Raw genomic sequence first — 20,390 nt, 5'->3', positions numbered from 1 at the left:
CCCCCCCCCCCCAGGATTTTGACGAAACTATGCCACTACTGTGGAGTCCTGAATTTTCCTGTTCTTCCAGCGGATAAGAACAACAATAAGGGTAAATTTAATTTAACAATGAATTCAATTAACATAATAGCTTTTATTTAAATAATCAAACAGATTTAGTGATGAATTAAATAGTCAAGATAAATTCAACCTAATATATTCAATTAAATAAACAAGTTCCATATTACAGGCAAGGTTTCGATAAGATATTGAACTTAAAGCCAAATTTATATTGTATTTCTTATTTCTTGGTGATTTTTCCGCCTTCTTAAATTTCTGATTGATGTTTTTTGTTAAGAGTAGCCTACAAATGGCCTTAGACTACCAAAAAAACATCAAAATAAAAAGATTTGGTGCCCCTGGGGATCCAAAAAGATCCCACCTGGACCCACCCTAGGTTTATTTATGCGTGAAAATCCAGATTTTCTACGATTTCTATTTATCTTAGGATTTTCGAAGTTTTTAAGGGAGTACGACATAGTGATCAGTTGTCACATTGAACCATGATTATAAATAAGCAAAGCTGATTAGTAAAATTTGACAATGCATTTCGTTCGTACAAACTAAAACATTAACAGTGTGTTCATTCCCAAAGACAGCTACACATTCAAAGGACAGCTATATCTCCTTGGTGCTGCTTGGTGTCATGTATTTTTAACTTAACGTGTCGCTGATCTTTCACCAGCAATTCTTTTTTTTTAATTTGGCACTACTGCTAACAAAAACTCTATAACTGTACACAGATATTTTTTATTCAAACATTAAATTTATTGGTTTTTGCTAATGTTAAAACAGAATTATGTTTGCGTATTTTACAACTTAACCAACTAAAACAACAAGATTTCATTTCACTATTCTTGGTGCTTTAACTTTTTGAGGCACCGTTGGAAGTGGTGAAAGCGGCAGTTTTAATTATAATGAGCAGGAGGAGCAGAACTGAGCAGCATAAGAGGCAGACGACTTTTCACTGTCTTTGGTACTTTGAATATTTGGAAATATTGTTGGAAGTAATGAAAACAGAAACTTTATGCAGAATGAGCAGAATTGAGCAGTATGGGAGGCAGAAGTAATTTTCACTGTCCTTGGTACTATCAATATTTGGAGATATCGTTGAAAGTGGTGAAAACAGGAACTTTAACCAGAATGAGCAGAATGAACAGAATAGCAGAATGAGAGGCTTCACTTTTCACGGTGCTTTCAAGATTTGTAGATATCACTGGAAGTGGTGAAAACATGAATTTGAGCAGAATGAGGAGGATGAGCAGAGCTGCAGGAGGATTTTCACTGTCCTTGGTATCTTTCAATATTTGTAGAAATCGTTGGAAGTTGTTAGAACCATTTAAGTGGTGAAAACTTCGAGCAGAATGAGTAGGATGAGCAGAATTGAGCAGAATGAGAAGCAGAAGAAATGTCTACTGGTGTATCGGCACAATGTTACTTAATGGCGCAGTGAGTTTCTAGCAGAAATAGTTAGCTCTTTTTCATATTGTTCTTCTCGTTTGCGAGTTCTAACTTACAATTCTGATACAAAAAAAAATTGTCAATCGCGAGGGTTAATTCAGTACAATTTATAAAAGCAACATAAAATCAAAGTAACTTACTTAAGTAGAAAGTCCTTTCGTTCTTTTCAATACAGCCACCAACTATAAAAGCTTTCCAATCTAGGAGAGACCTCACAGTTGTACCAAGGTTAGATTTGTTTAGGAATTTATCCTGGCTAGTCAGCATCTTTTCTTCTGTAAGTTAAAATCAGTATTTACTCACAATAAAGCTTTCAAAAATTAAAAGAAATCAGGTTTTACTAGTACCTGTGCTATTTCCCAACTAAAATCACACCAAAAATCACAACTAAAATCACAACAAAAATCATAGTTCGGAAAGAACAGGGTTTTCATCAACACATTAACTATGATATTTCAGCAGATGCAGAAGCACTCAACAGATATTCGATCACCTTTCATACAAACAGAAACCTAAATCAAAGCACATAATTTCAATAAATAGTGTATCTCATTTTGCGGTATATCCTTATCAGACCTACAATATGGCATGTGCTACTTTATTGCCTTGTGCATTGTGATATAAAGTTGAACTAACCTACTGGACCTTATTAAGTTGTGATTTTCTTTTGTTTTGTTTTTTCGCTTCGTTTGTGTGTTTTCTCCTTTTCTTTACATGTATTGTTTATTTTAGGTTAGTTGGTTTTGTTCTTTTTCTTCTTTTTTTTGTTGATAAAGTCTTTTAGACGTGAAGCCAAAATATTCGAACTTTAATTAGTATTAGTGAAAACTGCTTCTTTTCTTTTGCTTTAAACCAAATCAAGGACAAAAGAAACGTTTTTGCCAAAAGGTTAGGGTATGTATTCGCGTCAATATATTTCTTTTTTTAACTAGCCTACGTTGTGCATTGTAGCCTATTCCTATTCGTTTTATATTTTATAAAATATAGTTTTAAAAAAGTAATCTTGAGGTTGAACACAAACAAACAGACTTTTAAGCAAAAACCCAAAGTTTGATAAATTAACTGTATTTTGAATTTTTCTAATTCTGCTGGGTATAGCGCAGTCAGTGGCACAAGTCGTCTCAATTCATGTTTAGTTCAGTTAAAGCGTCAAAGTTCTTGCAATACCCTGCCAAAAGCAATAGCTGAAATACAAAAGGCGTTATTCAACTCCGCTGAACAAAATTGCTATCTCAAAATATTTTAAATAAAATTTGAATTTGTGTGCCAGCCATTCTACCATAGTATGCTTATTTGACTGATTCAAACTTTTTTCTTTTACCTTAGTTTGGTTTTTAAGATACTTGGAACTAGTGCTTCCCCCATCCGCGGATTTCTCCCGAAGAAAACTGGGTGTTCCAAAACTCTCTGAAAATTACCATCTGTAAATGAAAACGTTATACAAGTTGTTAATTTTAAATTTAAAGTATCTCTTAAATTTAAAGTTTAAAAAAGAAACACAGTTTCTTTTTTAAATCCAATCTATTAAGTCCTTCGGCTCAACAGGCGTCTCAAGAAGAATATCACAGTCGGCCTTCAGCTTACAGGTAAGACTCCACTGCTTTGATAACATGCAGCATACCCGCATGCTCGAAGAAAAATTGAAAAAGAAAATCTTACTGTGCATTTGATTTGATTATTCAGGAATTAAAAGCCTTAACAAAAGAATCTTAAAAAGCGGGGGGTTTGGGGGCGGCAGCCCCCCAACTTTAACTCCTGACACGATCAGCTAACAGTTAGTCAAGCAATAGTAAGTAATACACTGTACAAAAACGTGCAGAAATTATTTGAAAAAAAACTACGTTTTCTAAAGAGTTAAAAAGGCTGAGTCACAAGTTTGAACTTTAAAACGTACAGGGATTAGAAGGCACAGTTGGGGGGCTGATGCCCCCAAACCCCCCGCTTTTGCAGCCTCTTTTTTATTAAGATTTTTATTTTTGGGGTCTACCGCCCCCCTCAACCCCCGCTTTTTTCCTTGCAAAGAACTGCTTTGCAACACGAACGAAGTCTGCTTGAATTTTTTACCGTAAGAACATCCTATTGCATGTCTTTGATTAGAAACAGTACTGAGTCTGTTTGCTGGATTTTTTACAGGAGATTGTACCTCCTATTCCCTGTACGTTTTAAGGTTCGAACTTGTGACCCAGACTCTTTAGAAAACGTAGTTTTTTTTCAAACAATTTACAAACAAATATTGTGTATTCTATTATTTTTACTAGACAAATAAATTGATTAAATAAAATAAACTTATTTTAAATTCTAGATAAATAGAATAAATAAATTGATGGAAACATAGATTTTGCTGCATAGTATACACATTCCACTATGTAATTGGCTAAGTGTATCTGTAAGTAAAAATATGACGTCACAACTTATAGTTGCAGATTGAAGGGAGGAAGGCTCGAGAAGCCGAGCGTATCTCACGAGGATGTTGATAGGTTACCAGGTTGACAGAGCCCATGACTTGGTATGCCTTTTGTATGCCTGTCATCCGACAATCTTAACTTCTAGTTCTTTCATAAAACTAACAGGCCTTGAAAGCTATTACCAATAACGCAGGTTTTATATATTAATAGTTACATTTTAACATTTATTCAATCAGACTTGGTTCAATTCAATACAGGCTAACATTACGCCGGTTTATGGAAATTTTAGTTTCAATATCAAAATGGTGGGTATACACCACCAAAGATAAATACGAGGAAGTACAATATTGTTCTAAAAAGTCTGACTTAGTAGCTACTGCTTTAAATGATCCACCCGCACTAATCATCCCCAGAGGCACTTTGAACACTTGAATAAATTTTACATTGATTTAGCTTGATTCAACTCCAAACGCTTTTGCACTAAAACTGACCAAAGAAAGGTGAACAAAGGTGAACAAAGGTGAACAAAGGTGAACAAAGGTGAACAAAGGTGAACAAAGAAAACTGACCAGATGCATCAAATGTATATGCTATTGAGGTCAATGAAATTACATAGATATGTCAAACAGATAGAAACCAATTTTCTTTTTGTATATTAGGGAAGAGAGTGATCAAAACTTGAAACGAACAGAGATTACCAAATATTGGAGTTGCCACTAACTAAGTCCACGGCGAAGGATAAAAGAATTATGTTGACCATTTATTTAAACTTTGCTTATAGCCCAAATTCATTCTATGAATAGATTACGGTGATCTAATCAAAGTTCAAATAATATCCCATGATATTTCGAGGGGGGCGGCAGCCCTGTCTAACTGTCGATAATTTGTGCTCTTTTGGGTTTTAACTACTTTTTACTTGAATATAAAGTTGTTGTTTTTTTCTATTAGGTTTTGGCTTTTTTTTTTTTAAATATGGAAAGGAAATCATCTGTACTAAAAAAAAAAACATATATAGATGCAAGTCAAAGAGCCAGTTTCCCTGGATCTGGGTCAGTGGCGTTAATTGGAGGGGGGGGTAGATCTATTCTAGATTTTATTTCCCCTCCTCCCAGGTTTTGAAAAATACCTTTTCTGGTATTTTCATTGAAAAATGCCTGTTTTTGGTATTCTCATTAAAAAAAAAGCAAAATTACTCCCTCCTAGATTTTATAAAACGCATTTGCCCCCCCCCCTCCACCCCAACATCTTTATGAATTAACGCACCTGATATTGGTACCTCGAAAGTACGCTCTTTGGGCTTAAGACACACTTGCCTCTCTTAGGAGCGATGTTCTGCTTAATGACACCGGACTTCCACGAGACCTATCGCGATGGACAAATTACTCTGCCTGATTCGACTCTCATTTCACCTGAATAATACCTCAAGTTTACAGACCCTGCAATGGGCGGTCAGCTTTATAGGCCGACATTCTAAAAAAGTATCGTTTGAACGATAGAATTAGGTAAGTTTATTGCTTACTGATCCAGCTGTTTAGGAACGTGAAAGGTCCTGATGGCTAAAAATTAATTATTGGGTATAGACTTTTCAGGTTTCGTGCAGGTGTAGGGAAAGCTGTAGTACTGACTTCCCTGTGACAGAGTTGTGAACAAGTGTGTATGTACCCTATTTTACACCAGTTTCCAGCATCTCAAATAAACCTTTCAGCTTGTAGCCTATGCAAATTTTTATTGGTTCCAGCTGCATTTTTAGTGGTAAAACATGCCACGTGGCAGCATTTGACTGAAACAGCAGGATAATATACAAGGAATTTCGATAATTCTCAAATTTTTGATGAAAAATTTCAAGAGCAAAAACATTTTTAATCAGTTTAACTAAACATTTGGTTTACACCAAATTTGGCTTACAACAGTAAATTCATTTGTATTTTTTTTCAGTAAATTAAAAATTATATTCTGGCTTTTAGAAAGCATAGTGTTTAGAACCCTACTCAGATTAATTTTTGCTCGTTTTGAGTTTGACTTATTTTAATATCTGTTTGTTTTGGGTTTCATTTCTTTATTGATACAGATTTGTGGTAGTTGTATGCTTGGTAGATTATTTGATTCTATTTTTTTTTTTTTTCATTTTTGGTTTAATGGAGTTCCTTACTTTTTTTTGAAAAACTTATTTTTTTCAAAAACTTGTTTTGATTAATTACATACAATGATCATTTAATATATGTTCGCGTATCACCAGCTTTTAACATTGTATTATTATTATTTTTCGTTCTACAGAAGCAATTATTATTATTTTTCTTTCTACAGACCCGCCATAGACCTGTTGTTTTTCAAGATTTTCTTGTTTTTCAAGTTTTATTTTTAATTACCTGATTTTCTTACCTCCTAGTTACTTCTTTCCTATTCCCGTATGACATTTTAATGTCTTTTAGACATTTTTAATGTCTTTTAGATTTCTCTCGATAAGCAGAGGTCTTCAGTTTATCAGGAGATATGTTAATGTTTGTTAAAGTTCATCGTTCGATCGTTTCATTCTTTCTTTATCGTGTTGTGATACCCCTTTTCCATTGTCTGTGCTTATGTAGTGGTTTTACCCCGTAAACACTTGGTTTTTGGGACACTGTGAAGTGCATTGTAATGTGTTAAATATATGGAGAAAATAAAAGATAATATAATCTAACATACTACAAAACTTGGCACTTAAAAAAAACGTGAAAAGGTAGAAGATGCAGCACCAGACATCACAGTCGCTGTCGGTAGAGCTAATCTTCGTTTCTTGGCCCTTCAGGAATGAAGTGCTATGAAGGAGGGGGTCGGGGTTCAGCAATCCTGTGTGCTTTCACATACCGTTCCTGAATACCTTCTTCGGATTTTTTCAGGTACCCATTTGGAGCTGGGTCGACTCAAAGCATAAAGCGTTATACAGTCTTCATCCAGGGTTCATGGTGTAAAGACCTGTTTAGGATTCAAACCTATTGCAAAGGATTATATCAATGCAGACGAAAAAATAGCCTTCTCCTGGATTATAAACAAACCTGTGTGGCAAGTTTATCTTGTATGAACTTAATTTACTATCATTCAGCGCTCGTCGCGTGAACATCACGTGTGCTCGGCGTGTGTTGGATTAAATTATTGCTTTGAAGTGAGTTTATAATGAGGTGGGCGTTTCTGAGCTTGTGTATTCACCGCTGCTGAACTTTGTTCAGGTCTATTTAAGTTGTAATGATGAAACCAGACAAACCAAAGTTATGGAGTTGTGTGAATGAAGATGATCCCCCTGTCAAAAGGGGCGCAAATGCAATTCACAGTCACTTGCAAGATATTATAGACTTTATGAAGAAATGTGATGCCGATGGAGAACAGCTCCCCTGTTTTGTCATCAAAAGGCCAACAGAAGTTCCTGTGATCTCTGCAAAAGCGGTGACCCGCTAAAGCGAAAATCAGTAATAGACTCAGTTTCCGGTCATCAGCTGGTGACCAGCGTGCGAGCGAATAAAAAGTGGTGGACGGTGAATTTTGAAAAATCTGCAGCTGAGGATTTTTGCAAATCAGCAGAGGAAGCTCTACCTGGTTCTAGTGTGAAAGTTTTATCTAAAAAGCACTCTGGTGTTATTCGAAAAGTCCCGTCTAATTTTGACCTTGAAATGTTACGGAACCATATCGGTATGCTCGGGTCTAGTCGATTTGAAACAAGTAAATCGGTTAAGCTTGAGTTTGCCGACGCGATTTCCAAAGGATCATTTCTGAGAAAAGGTTTGAAGTTTGGGTATTAAAACTTCCGTGTTTATGAGTTCAAGCAATTGCCAAAGTGTTGCTTCAAGTGTCGTTCTCCTGGGCATTTTGAAAGTGCATGTACTAGTAGCACTCCTAAGTGCGTTTGTTGTGCTGGGCCGCATTTATCTATGAACGGCGATCGTGGTACGGAATCTCCAAAATGTGCCAATTGTGGAGGATCTCATCGTTCTTACAGCCTACGATGCCCTGTGATGAAGAAGATCACTGATAAGGTCTATTCTCAGAAATGAATCCGGACATAAGTATAGTCTCATTTAATATTAATGGAACAAGAGGCAAGGACTTTGTTTTATTGATGATTGATGATGAATGATGATCTGTATGTTAATTACGACGTTGTTTGTCTGCAAAAATATTTACTGACTGCCTTTAGCGAAAATTTTGTGAGACGAAGCAGTGATCACGTTGTTTTTGTGCGTCCAGCTAAAATTACGCGTGGCCGCCCTTCTGGCGGTTTAGCTTGTGTTTTTAAGAAAAATATTTCTAGGGTGAGTCCTGTGCTTTTCCAATCAGATGACATTTTTCTTGCTGTGCGTCTTGGTAATATTGTATTTATTAATGTGCATCCGTCATATAACGATCGTTCCATTCGTTCACTTCAGAACTTCTCTTGTGCTTGTAATGGGCAAGAAACTTTAATTGAAAAGATATCGTATCATGGGTTCCTTTTTGTTATTGCTGGTGATTTTAATACCGACCTGGTTTTTAATACTGTAAGAAATGATCAGCTTCTTGATTCTCTCCCAGCTTATAAAACTGTTCGGAAGTCCCAAGATTATATGTATATTCACCATTCAGGTAGTAAATCAGACATTGATCACGTTATTTGTTCTGCAGCTCTTGTCAGCTCGCCAGTTACGGTTCATTTTGACGAGCAAGATCTTGATCACCTTCCGTTGTCTTTTGTTTATCAAAGCCTGCAGTTTGCTCCGGGACTACATCTAAAAGTCGTGGTGTACTTTCTAAATGGTTTTATAAGCCTGATTGTAATAATGCGAATTTTTCTGTTTATCTCAAAGTATTGGCCTCGCTTTTAAGTAGAACTTGTGATGTGTATCAGCTTCTAAAGTGTAGCAGAGTTTAATTTATGTTAAATATAAAATAGACCGATATCATCATTCTATCCTCTCCACTATGAAAGAAACTGAAAAAATTTCTGGCCCAGTAAAGCGAACCCGAAAGAATACTCAAAAGCTTCTTTGGTCACTTGACCCTAACATTAAGGCCTGTAAAAATAAAGCTAAATTTTGGCTAAAAGTTTTGACATAATGTGGTCGGCATAGGTCTGGTAATGTTTTTCTTATTAAACAGAAAACTAAATTAGAATTCCAGAATTATCTAAAAAGCGTCCGATACCGTGGGCTTGATTTCCCATCTTCACCTAAAGAATGGAGGAAAGTAATTAATTCAAGTAAAATAGATGGTTCTGATGTGAGTAGTGATGCTATTCCACCAAGTTCTTGGCATGAACATTATTTGAAGATATTCTCCGTTTTGAATTATTCTGTTCATAGAAAATTTGGCGAAGCGTTTGTTAAAATTTTCCCTAGATTTCTAAGTTTTTTAAGCGCTTTGTTCTGCCTCTATCACATTCTGAAGTTTTGAATGCTTTGAATCATCTTAAGTCGAAATCTATTGATGCTGATGGTATCTCTAAAATGCATCTAACTCCCCAATGTGCTGAACTTGTGTCACATCTTGCGCTTTTGTTTCAAATGTGCTTGGCGTCTTCTGTCGTCCCGGAAAGCTTTTTGTGTGACAGCGTGACTTCAATTTTAAAAAGAGGTAAACCGCCAACAGATTGCTCCTCTTATCGTCCGATTACGGTGTCTTGCAATATTAGCAAGGTCTTCAAGTATATTCTTTTACCTAGTCTAACTCAAAATATTTCTTTCTTTGGTGGAAAATCAACTTTGTTTCAGATCTGGTGTGGGGTGCCAACATGCTCATCGTGTCCTTTCTTCTATTTTACCTTCTAATTCCTCTAAGGATAAAGAAGTATATCTCTGTACACTTGATCTTTCAAAGGCTTTTGATTCTGTTGTTCATAATCAGCTTTTCTTTTCTTTGGCTTCTTCTGGTGTTAATTTTTCGGTTATTTACCTTCTACGGTTTTGTTATTCTAATTCTTACGTCCACCTGAAATCTTCTCCGGAAACAACTATTAAAGTGCTCCGAGGCGTAAGGCAGGGAGGTGTTTTATCACCAACCCTTTTCAAAATTTGTATTTCTACTGTTCTGGAAAAGATCTCAGGCACTTATTTTTCTGGTTCTACTGATATTTCTTACATTGACTATGCTGATGACATCCTGTTGATTAGTCGTACTAAATCTGCTGTTTCTGCGATGGTTTCATTAGTTGCTCAGTCTTTCCTAAATACTGGTCTATCCCTGAATCTTGACAAGTGTGAATTCTTATCTTATATTATAATCTTCGTCTACTCCTCTGGTATGTAATGAATTTTCTGTACTTTCTGTCTCTTCCTTTCGGTGGCTTTGTATTACTGTTTCTAATTCTCTAGAAACTATATTGATAAACTTATTTTGATGGACTTTGTTTTAAGGAGCACAGGAAAGGCAATGGGAGACCACGGAATCAAATGGGGAGGAAAAAGTCTCCTGGACTTGGATTATGCTGATGATTGAAGCATCCTAGATGAAAGTGTGAGCAAAATGAATGAAATTTTAGAGGTTTTGTGAGTTCAGGGTGCTAGAATAGGTTTAAAAATTAAGGTTAAGAAGACTAAATCGCTAAGGCTAGGAATAAGTGAAGAAGAAAAGGTGACGTTGGGTAACGAAAAGATTGATCAGGTAGTATTATTAGTAAAGACGGTGAGACCAGTCAAGAGGTTAAAAGCAGAATAGTTAAGGATCAGGGTGTTTTGTCACAGTTAAAAAAAAGTCTGGAAGAATAGGAATAGCGGCTTGCAAAATAAAATAAAAGTTTTAGAAGCTACTGATCTGACAGTAGTAAAGTACAACTATGAAGCATAGGGGCTTTAAAAAGCAATGGAAGATGCTAGATGTTTTCCAGAGAAATTGCTTAAGGATTGTTTTGGGTACTCGGCTGACTGACCGTATTTCAAACAATAGGCTCTACGAAAAATGTGGTTAAATACCGCTCTCTTGGGCTATAATGAAAGAAAGGTTGAGGTCGCTAGGGCACGTTGTGCGGATGAAGGATGACAGATTGCCAAAGATTGTTCTTTTCGGCCAACCATCTAGGGCTAAACAGAAAGCAGGTCGTCCCTGTCTGGGGTGTGAGGACGTCATAAAGAAAGATTAAAAGGAAATGGGAACTTCGTGGGCGGATGTAAAAAGGAAGGATTTAAATGGATTGGGATGGAGGAGGAGCGTGAGCAGCTGTGTTGACCTCAGGCGGCTCGGTGCTGCGGTGAGTTGTTAGTAGAAGTAGTGGTAATTCTCTAGCTCTTTTCCGTAAACAGATTGTTCCTGATGCAGTAAGAAAAATTCAGTTCAGTTATTCAAAAATTGTAGCAAACAATGGAAAATATAACAGAATAGCTCTTGGCGCTTATTCTCGACTTTTTCTGATCATTCTGTACTTTATTTTTTGGGTGTTCATTTTGTTCTTAAGCTATGGGATTTGAAAAAGATTAAAGTTACATATTTCAAATTTTGCAAATTTCTTCTTTCTCTGCCGCCATGGACTAGAAATCGGTATCTAGTTAAACATTTCTATGTTACAGATGTAACTAAAAAGCTCGTTCACCTACACAAAAGTCCTTGAACAGATACATTTTATAAAATTGTCCCAAGCAATAGTCATTTACAGTTTTTTCTTAGTAGAAATTAATTGCTAGTGTTTGTTGATGTTCTTTTTTGTTTTTCTTTTTGTTTCTTTTTTATTATTATGTTTATACTTAACTTGTACTACTTGTTCTCTTGTAGTTGTGGGTAATAAATGATTGAATTGGATTGAATTGACCCTCGTTTCAAACAAAATAATTGGCAACACCAGGACTCGAACCTCCATCCCGAAGAACACAGGATTACAAGTCTAGCCCGCCAACCATTCAGCTATAAGTGCTGAAAAGAACAACTTTAAAAAAAAAGATAAACAAATTACCAACTCGAGCCAGTTTAATGAGCTTATTGGCAGTGTTTCTAGGCGAATCTTTGTGCGGCCTTCGTCTCACATCCTCTTCTATCTTCCAATATTCCAAGCATTTTTTCTTCATGTCAGCTTGTCTTGATTCAGTCAGCATTCTATCTCGAGCAAATGCTGCGATTTTGGCTAATCCAATAATCTGTCGTCGGCCGAGCCTATAATATAAAGAAATACAGGAAACTTAAACCATACTATAAGCTGAATGTTAATTCGGCAGCAAGATTTCCTGACGAAAAAGAATGTTTTTGCATGGGCGAGCGGTTTCTGCGTTTTATTTTTGGATCAGAGTTGGAAAATTAGTTTCTCCGGCTAGACAATTTGTGTTTATAATAAAACAAAGGTTTCCCGTCTTTTCACTTGAAAAAAAAAAATTCTAAAAGTGTTCTACTTTAAAATTATCTGCAAAAATAAAACTCTGACTGGAGTTTAATTTTAGCTCCAGCAGCCAAAATTCGCGTCCACCCCCATAAAATAGGATACCTTCACCCGGAATTTGGTTCCGACGACGAGGTTATGCAAAATCGTCTTCATATTAATCCAAACAAGAAGAACAGTAAGAATAATACCTTCGTATGGATAAATATTGCCGAAAATGAAACAACTGATCATTGCCTATTTGAATGTAATATGCTGACGTCTCTACAGCTTGTCCTTTAAAGTAAACTATTAAAGTGCTTCAAACACCACAGAATCTAACCATCAGTCAAGACCCTAGCTGACCTAACCTGCACACAGAGTACTGAACTTGAAATATATTTCTTATATTTCTGTTCCTAGAATCAAAAGAGCTACTGCAAGATACATGATCAAAATCCAGTCATCACAAGATAAACAACTAATATCCACTCGCAGTAGTCTAACTCACCTTGCATAGATAGTCAAAATGAAAAGGGCTGAATAGTCTTGACTGAAAAGCCCGCTCAACACGAAGACTTGGATTCAATTGCTTTTCAGATTAGAGTCGAAAAATTCGATTCTCCGAACAGACAAGTCCCGATTAAAATACATAAGTTCCTGAATTTGCACTGGCAAAAAAATCTTTTCTAGATACGTTTCTAAAATAACTATCAAAGTAAAATTCTGAGAGTAGATGAATTTCACTTGAGCAGCCAGATTAACGCCCACCCGAAAAAAAAAATCGTCAAATGGGCGAAAACTCTCGTTTTCTTTTTTGATCACAGTTAAAAACTCGTTTCCCCGACCACGAAAACTAAGTTTAAAATAAATAAAAGTTGCCAGTTTATGTACGAGAAGAAGTACCGCATTCCATTGGAATTTTCTTTATTGTGTGTATCTTTAAATGTCAGTCAAAAATATGCCTTTATAGATAGGGAGGGCTCCCTATTAGATAGCGGAGGATGTATACAAGGACTCCGGTAAATCACACTTTCATAGAGGCATATTAGCAAGGTTTCGCATAACAACGTCGCTTGGTCGTTTTACTCGACAACAACCCTCTTCTGTCAGAGCTTAGCTTGAAAAAGCTGTTTTGGCGTTCAGTTGACGATCATGCGCTAGAGCAAGTGACTGAACATGACTTTTGTTAAAACCTATACTGTTGAAGATACTGCGCCTCCTTAGATTGCTTGATGATCACATGTTAGCTTATATCTGGATACCTAAAGTGCTGTTATAGTTACCGGTCATAATTCAATATCAAACCCAACAGCAACAGTAAAACTATTTTGAACATTCATAGAATTTAAGTTAAAATTTAACATTTTTCCAGTTTAAAGAGAACCTGACGAGAGTGACGGACTATTCAAAAACCAAATTGATTATATTCAATTTATTTAGGTTTTTTTCTTACATTATTTTTTTCTCAAAGTATTTTCCGCAAATAAGAAAAAGTTAGACTTTACCAAGACATTTTGTCAAGGCATAGGAAATATTTCCCGAACTGAACTCCTATGGGCTCAGACTAACCAGAAAGTTTTCCAAAAGGTCAACTTTTCTCAATAAACTACCCATAAAATCATCGATTTGACCTGACTGAACCTGCAATTAGGGTAAAATCATAGTTTGTAAATGACAAAACAGCAGATATATTAATATATTTTATTTTAAAGAAATTTGAATTAAGACACACAAAATTACATTTTCGTAAACCTGGTCCGTATAATGGAAGGAGGAATCTCAAGAATAAGATTAGATTTTTTAACAACAAAATGGGCCTTTGAATGTTGAAAATAGTCACACTCAATCACATACAAAAGGCGTCAAGAAAAAGGAGTTTCAGCTTGTTAAGTAACCTGTTAAGCCTGCAACCATTGACATGAATACAGGAACTCACAGTTCAAGCCTAAGGTAAGGAAATTATCTGAGTTCTCCTATACCCTTTTCACGTTCCTTACGACGTAGTCCAACAAAACAATCCGTGTAAACGGGGATACTACGCGCCCCTGCTTAACATGGGCGTAGGGAGGGGGCAGGGGAGCAGCTCCCCACCCCACCCCTAGACCTGCAAATTTACATTAGATATGGCTGAAAAAGCAGATGGTTTGGAAAAAGCAGTTGATAAAACTCCATCACACTATCGACTGCCCCCCCCCCCTAGACAATATGCTGCCTACGCCCATGCTGCTTAACCCTTGATTCCACATCAACCCAAATATTAACCTCGCCTCTTACATTAATCGAAGCAATATTATTTTCGCACATATCACTAATCATTTTTTGTACCTTTTTTGCACTAATTAATTTTTTGTACTTTGTTTGCACTAATTAATTTTTTGCACAAGTGTGTTGATAAAGAGGATAAAACTTCTTAATAAGCTAAATAGAATACCTTAGAACAAAGTCCATTAAAAAGATACATGTAAATGGAGATAGTACTTGACCCTGCTTAACTCTTGATTCAACACAAAACTAATTACTAACCTCATTTCCTACCTCAACTGCAGCAAAACGGTTGTCGCAAATACTACTAATCACTTTTATATATTTATCTGGTGTATCATAAAAGAATAGGACCTTCACTAAAGCTCTTCTATTGGCTGAATCAAACACCTATTAATATTCTATAAAACTTAAGACTAAAGGGGACTGATCATTAAAACACTTCTCAATTATAAATCTAAGAGTAAAATCTAGTTGACACATCATCTCTTCTTCCTTAAACCACCTTCATCTACAGCGTCTCTTACACTTGTAAGTATCATCATTCTAAGTAATTTGCTTCATACATATATCAAGCCAAAGCTTCTGCGGTTACCTCACTTACTTTTATCGCTCTTCTTACGGAGTGGTTTAATAGTAATTTCCTAAAATCACTAGGTAATTCCCTTGTTCAAAACTGTATTCATAATCTTTAGCAACATATCTCTAGCTTCACAAGCATCATATTTCAAAAACTCACTTACCGCACTAGCAGTAATTTGATGATTCTTACTTTTTAATATTTTTAGTGCTGTCTCTAAATCCTCCTAGCAAAATAATTCTTCTTTCACTTCCAAATTGTCAAAACAATTTCGATCTTGCAACCTCATCATGGTTTAAAACATTCTCAAAAATTTTCTACCAGTCTTTCTTTAACAATTTTCTTATCACTAATTGAGGACCCGTTCCTACCTTTACCAGGGACAAGTCCAGACTGACAATTTCCTCTGAATTTCTCAAATGCCAATATAATATATTACTATTGTACCGTCTGGCTGCATCTTCCAGATCCTCTGTAATTTCAAGAATGGTCTCCTTTGCCTTTTCTACTTCCCTTACTTGCTTCTTATTCTCATATGACCTATGGCTCAGAAATTTTTTGTACGACCCCTTCTCTTAGTTTTTTTTTGCATTTATTACTAGCTACGTTTCTTACTTTCTTTATAAGTCATCTTCCACTACTTCACAAACTGTTTTCCTAAAATTATTCCATCCATCTTCTACAATGTCAAATACTAAGCTCTCTCACACATATCCAACTGTTCCTGGAGATTTCTCTTAAATCCTCATCCTGGAGCCCGTCAACGTGATGTCTACCCGTAGCTGATTACCCTTTCTAAATTTCTGCTATAAATTAACATTACTATCATAACAAGATGATGATTTTTTGTTTTAACATCAATTACTCCTATATACTTTCGCGTCTTGTATCGACCCTGCCAGTCTTCGATTTACGATGACATAAACAGTAAGGTTGAACATACTCCCATATATAACTTATGGCCATTTTATGACCAAATACCGACTTGGTTATAAATTTGCAGCTGTCTATTGCCATTGTTATTTTCGTTCCCAACACCAAATTCACCTACGCTAGGATAAAATCTATCCCTAATGGTACCAACGTGGGTATTGACGTCCCCTAATAAAAACGTCATTTCCTTTACCCAATCGTTCCTGTAACTGCATGCAAAATTCCCTTGAGTCACTACTGTCTTTATCAGTTTGTTCAAAAGGGGCATATACCCCAATTACTGATGCATCACGCTGGTTGGTCATAGTGTAAGCAAATATAATTCTATTATTAATACCTTCCTAACCTAAGCAAGACTTAGAAGCGGCCTTACTTATAACGAATCCTACTCCTTGCCTATGTACCCCGTCCTTCCTACTTAATTAAAAAAAGTTCATCACATTATTTCATATTTTCTAGCTCTGAGAGATGATTTTTTCAAACTCCTAACAAGTTTCGAAACGTATCCGAAACGTTAATCCGTTAATCCGAAACGTATTAATCCATTAAAACGTTAATCCGAAACGTATAAAGTCGTCACTAAAATGTCAATACAATACTTGTCTTTCAGCATCGCAGCGTTCTATGTCACATTTTTCATATTATCTAAATCTTTGAAATTGTCATGGACTAAAAAAAAACTGAGTACCAATTGTCAAGGCCGTATCCAGGAGGGGCAGGGGGTTTGACCCTCACCCCCTTCCCAAAGTTTGTCCGACTCGTAAAAACTTAACAAAAATAAATTTGAACAAACTTTTTATGCGTTTTCTAAAGTTTTTTTGTACACCCCCCCCCCCAAAAAAAAAATCTTTTGTACCCCCCACCCTCCCGAAAAAAATCCCGGGTACAGCCCTGCCAATAGTACAGGTCAGAGACTACCAAGACACTTTAGTGACTAAATAACGTGGCAACAGAGTGCCAACAGAAAGTTATCGTTATTTCTTTGTGTAATATTTTAATATTTGTACGGCAACTACTATTGCATATTTAATAAGTGCAATATTATTGTTCTATGTTTTCCTTAAACCTTATTGAGGTTACCTCGAAATAGTGGCTGCTACTTTGGATTTTTGTTATTGTTATTTTTTGTGGCTCCTTGCATTATTTAATACATTTTGTTTTCAATACTGACATTTTCAGCAAACTTGACAGCAAATTTTGAGAATTTACAGCAAAACAAAATATGTACAAAAAGAAAAAGACAACAAAACAAAAGATTTAGAAAAAAAAGTGACAAAAATAAAATTTGTAAACTGAGAACAAAGCAGAAAACTTACTCCACATTACTAGAGTAGATGTAATCAAAAAATTCATTTGTCTGAGTAAGAATATGTAAAGGGACAATTTCAGTTACGTCTTTGTCCAAATTCGTCAATTTTGCCAATGTGGAATTAATCATCGTCATATAATCAACAACAGCAGTTTCTTCATCTTTTTTCCCCTTACATATAATATACCTAAAATAAAGGAAACAGAATAGATACTCTGGATAATTGACAAGATTATAATATTAATTGTGTACTATACTTCTAAAATGTTTTGAGTGCTTAAAAAACTACTCAATCACTCTTGACACTTTCAAAGTATAGTGCAAAATTAAGATTTTTAGATTTTAAGCTTCAAGTTGAAATAAAAAGTAAAAAAAAATAAAAGGAGAAAGTATTAAGAATGACTGGTAGATTGTAACGAGTAATTTTAAATGAAATATTCGGGGCCTAGGTTATGAACCGAAGCTATTGTTCGTTAAAAGAGACTCTCTGAATCAATAAGCCCCTATGTTTTTAACATCTAGAAAATATTTACTAAATAATTGCATTTTCTTGGAGAGTGAGAGGCATTACTCGTTACTTTCAAAAAGCTATGTTTAAAATACACAGAAAATGGGTCAATTAGCTTTGTCACTAACATCACATAAAAGAAGGAAAAAAGTCAATGAAGCTGCCTTTTGAACGGCTCAACAACTAAACAAAGATTATAGATTTTTGAATTGGCTAGACGAACAGAATTTGGCCTAAAAGTAGAAAGCCATTATTCGTTAAAAGAGACTCTCTGAATCAATAAGCCCCTATGTTTTTAACATCTAGAAAATATTTACTAAATAATTGCATTTTCTTGGAGAGTGAGAGGCATTACTCGTTACTTTCAAAAAGCTATGTTTAAAATACACAGAAAATGGGTCAATTAGCTTTGTCACTAACATCACATAAAAGAAGGAAAAAAGTCAATGAAGCTGCCTTTTGAACGGCTCAACAACTAAACAAAGATTATAGATTTTTGAATTGGCTAGACGAACAGAATTTGGCCTAAAAGTAGAAAGCCATTATTCGTTAAAAGAGACTCTCTGAATCAATAAGCCCCAACGTTTTCAGCCTAAAACGTTTTCGAAATATTTAATAAAAGCATATGATTTAGGAGATATATGGATAGTAAAGAAAAGGAAAGAAAATTATTTCACCCGAATTGGAAACCAAGGAGCAAGCAGAATTGATAGGATTTACATATCAAAGGAGATGGAAAAGACTGTAAACTCTATTCACCATGAGTATGTTTTTTTTTTCTCTGATTATTATGCTGTCCGAGTACAGATAGGTCAACATGAAAACAAGCTTTGTCAGGGCTCCGTACTGGAAACTACATCCAGATAGGCTACTCTCAAGGATAAAGGAAACGAAGATATAATACGAGGAAAAATCAGACAAATACTTACTGGAAGAAAACAGAAAGAAAACCACCTCAGAGCATGGATCAATTTTAAACAGGAAACCACAAAATTTTAAAAAGACCTACAGAAGGAAAGGGAAAGAATGCAGTTAGCCCAAGAACGTTTCTCGCGAAAAATCCTAAGCCAACTGAAACAAGAAATAGATCAGAAGACAGGAGACCCGTTTTTCGAATACCATGAAATAAGACGACAGTTGAAAGAAATTGAACAAAAAAAGTTTGGAAACCGGACAGTAAAAAATCGTTTAAATGATCTGTATGAAGGAGAGCAAATAAGCCTGACGATCATTTTAGAAGCCAAAAGGAATCGAAAGAAAACAAAATCGAAAAAATCAAAACACTTGACGGAAGAATAACAAAAAATCATAAAGAAATAAAAAAGCCGGTTTATGGTTTTTTCTTCAAGATGTATCAGAGGCAACGCTATAGCGTTGCCTATAGTAAAGGCCATGTGGCTCCAATGTTTTATTATTATTATTTTTTTTCCCAGAGGCACTTCATATGGAAGGGGTCGTCTTAGAAACTTCAAAGGGGGCTCATTCAAATGGAAATCAAGAGTTCTAGTGCCCTTTTAAGGGTCAAAAGTGATTGGAGGGCAACTAGCCCCCCCCCCCCACCCAGCAATCCCCCAAACACATCCAATCAAAATTTTGTGATAGCCATTTTGTTCAGCGTAGTTGATTTCCAGATAGGAAATGTGTTTTTGACGAGGACACTCCCCCACAGCCCTCAGGGTAAGGGTTTTAAGCTATGCCCCGGGGGTAGATAAGGTTTTTATAGAAGGCGTTGTCGTAGAAACTTCAAAAAACGCTCATTCTATTGAAAATTCAAAGGGCTAGCGCCCTTTTTAATAGTCAAAAGTGTTTTGAGGGTAAGTAACCCCTCTCACGCTCACTATTTCCCCAAACAGATCCAATCAAAATTTTGAGATAGCCATTTTATTAAACGTAGTTTTAAGTCCTGGAAACTAAGTCTTTGAGGATGACCACTCCCCCACAGTCCTCAGGGCAAGGGTTGTAAGTTATGCCCTGGGGGCATATAAGGTTTTGTTTAGACAACGTTGTCTTAGAAACTTCAGAAAGGGCTCATTCGATTGGAAATTTAAATGACTAGTTTTCTTGTAAATAGTCAAAGTGATTCTAATGCAACTGACACCCCTTCGACGCCCACCATTTCTCCAAACACATCCAATCAAAATTTTGATATAGCCATTTTGTTCGACATAGTTGAAATTTCTGGAAATTATATGTTTGAGCAGGACACTCCCACACCCCAGTCTTCAGGGGCAAGGGTTATAAGTTATGCCCTGGGGGCATATATGGTTCTTATGGAAGGAATGCTCGTATAAACTTGAGAGAGGGTTCATTTGAACGGAAATTGAAAGTTCTAGTTCACTTTTTAAGCGTCAAAATATATCGGAGGGTAACCAGCCCCCCCCCCAACCCTATTTTCTCAAATGCATCCAATAAAAATTTTGGGATAGCTTTTTTTGCTAAAAATAGTTCAAATATCATATAACAAAACTTTTGGTGTTGACAAAACCCCCCACGGCCCAGAAGCACGTGTTTTAACTTATGCCCTGGGGGCATATATGGGTCTTACGGAAGGGATACTCGTATTAACTTCAAAGAGGGATCATTTGATTTCAAATTGAAAGTTCTAGTTCAGT

General features: G+C 35.8%; 1 protein-coding gene across 3 annotated transcripts in view; it reads right to left on the bottom strand.

Moving 5' to 3' along the window:
- The window catches only part of Cmtr1 (Cap methyltransferase 1), a 156,331-nt gene that overhangs the window by 37,982 nt on the left and 97,959 nt on the right, over nt 1-20,390 (bottom strand). For all 3 annotated transcript variants that reach the window (XR_016141857.1, XM_089090049.1, XM_089090050.1), the window contains exons 12-14: nt 17,278-17,457; nt 11,788-11,984; nt 1,641-1,775 (exon numbers count right to left, since the gene is read on the bottom strand). Coding sequence is in view for 2 of the 3 variants with exons in the window: in XM_089090049.1 (XP_088946175.1) it covers nt 1,641-1,775; nt 11,788-11,984; nt 17,278-17,457 (512 nt within the window). In the remaining variant the exon portion in view is untranslated. The remainder of the gene's footprint in view (nt 1-1,640; nt 1,776-11,787; nt 11,985-17,277; nt 17,458-20,390) is intronic.

The sequence above is a fragment of the Artemia sp. Qi Xiang Cuo genome, chromosome 6 (assembly GCF_049724085.1).
Source record: "Artemia sp. Qi Xiang Cuo chromosome 6, ASM4972408v1, whole genome shotgun sequence".
Lineage (NCBI taxonomy): Eukaryota > Metazoa > Arthropoda > Branchiopoda > Anostraca > Artemiidae > Artemia > Artemia sp. Qi Xiang Cuo.
The sequence above is the reverse complement of the archived record's forward strand: the minus strand, read 5'-3'. Positions and strand labels throughout refer to the sequence as shown.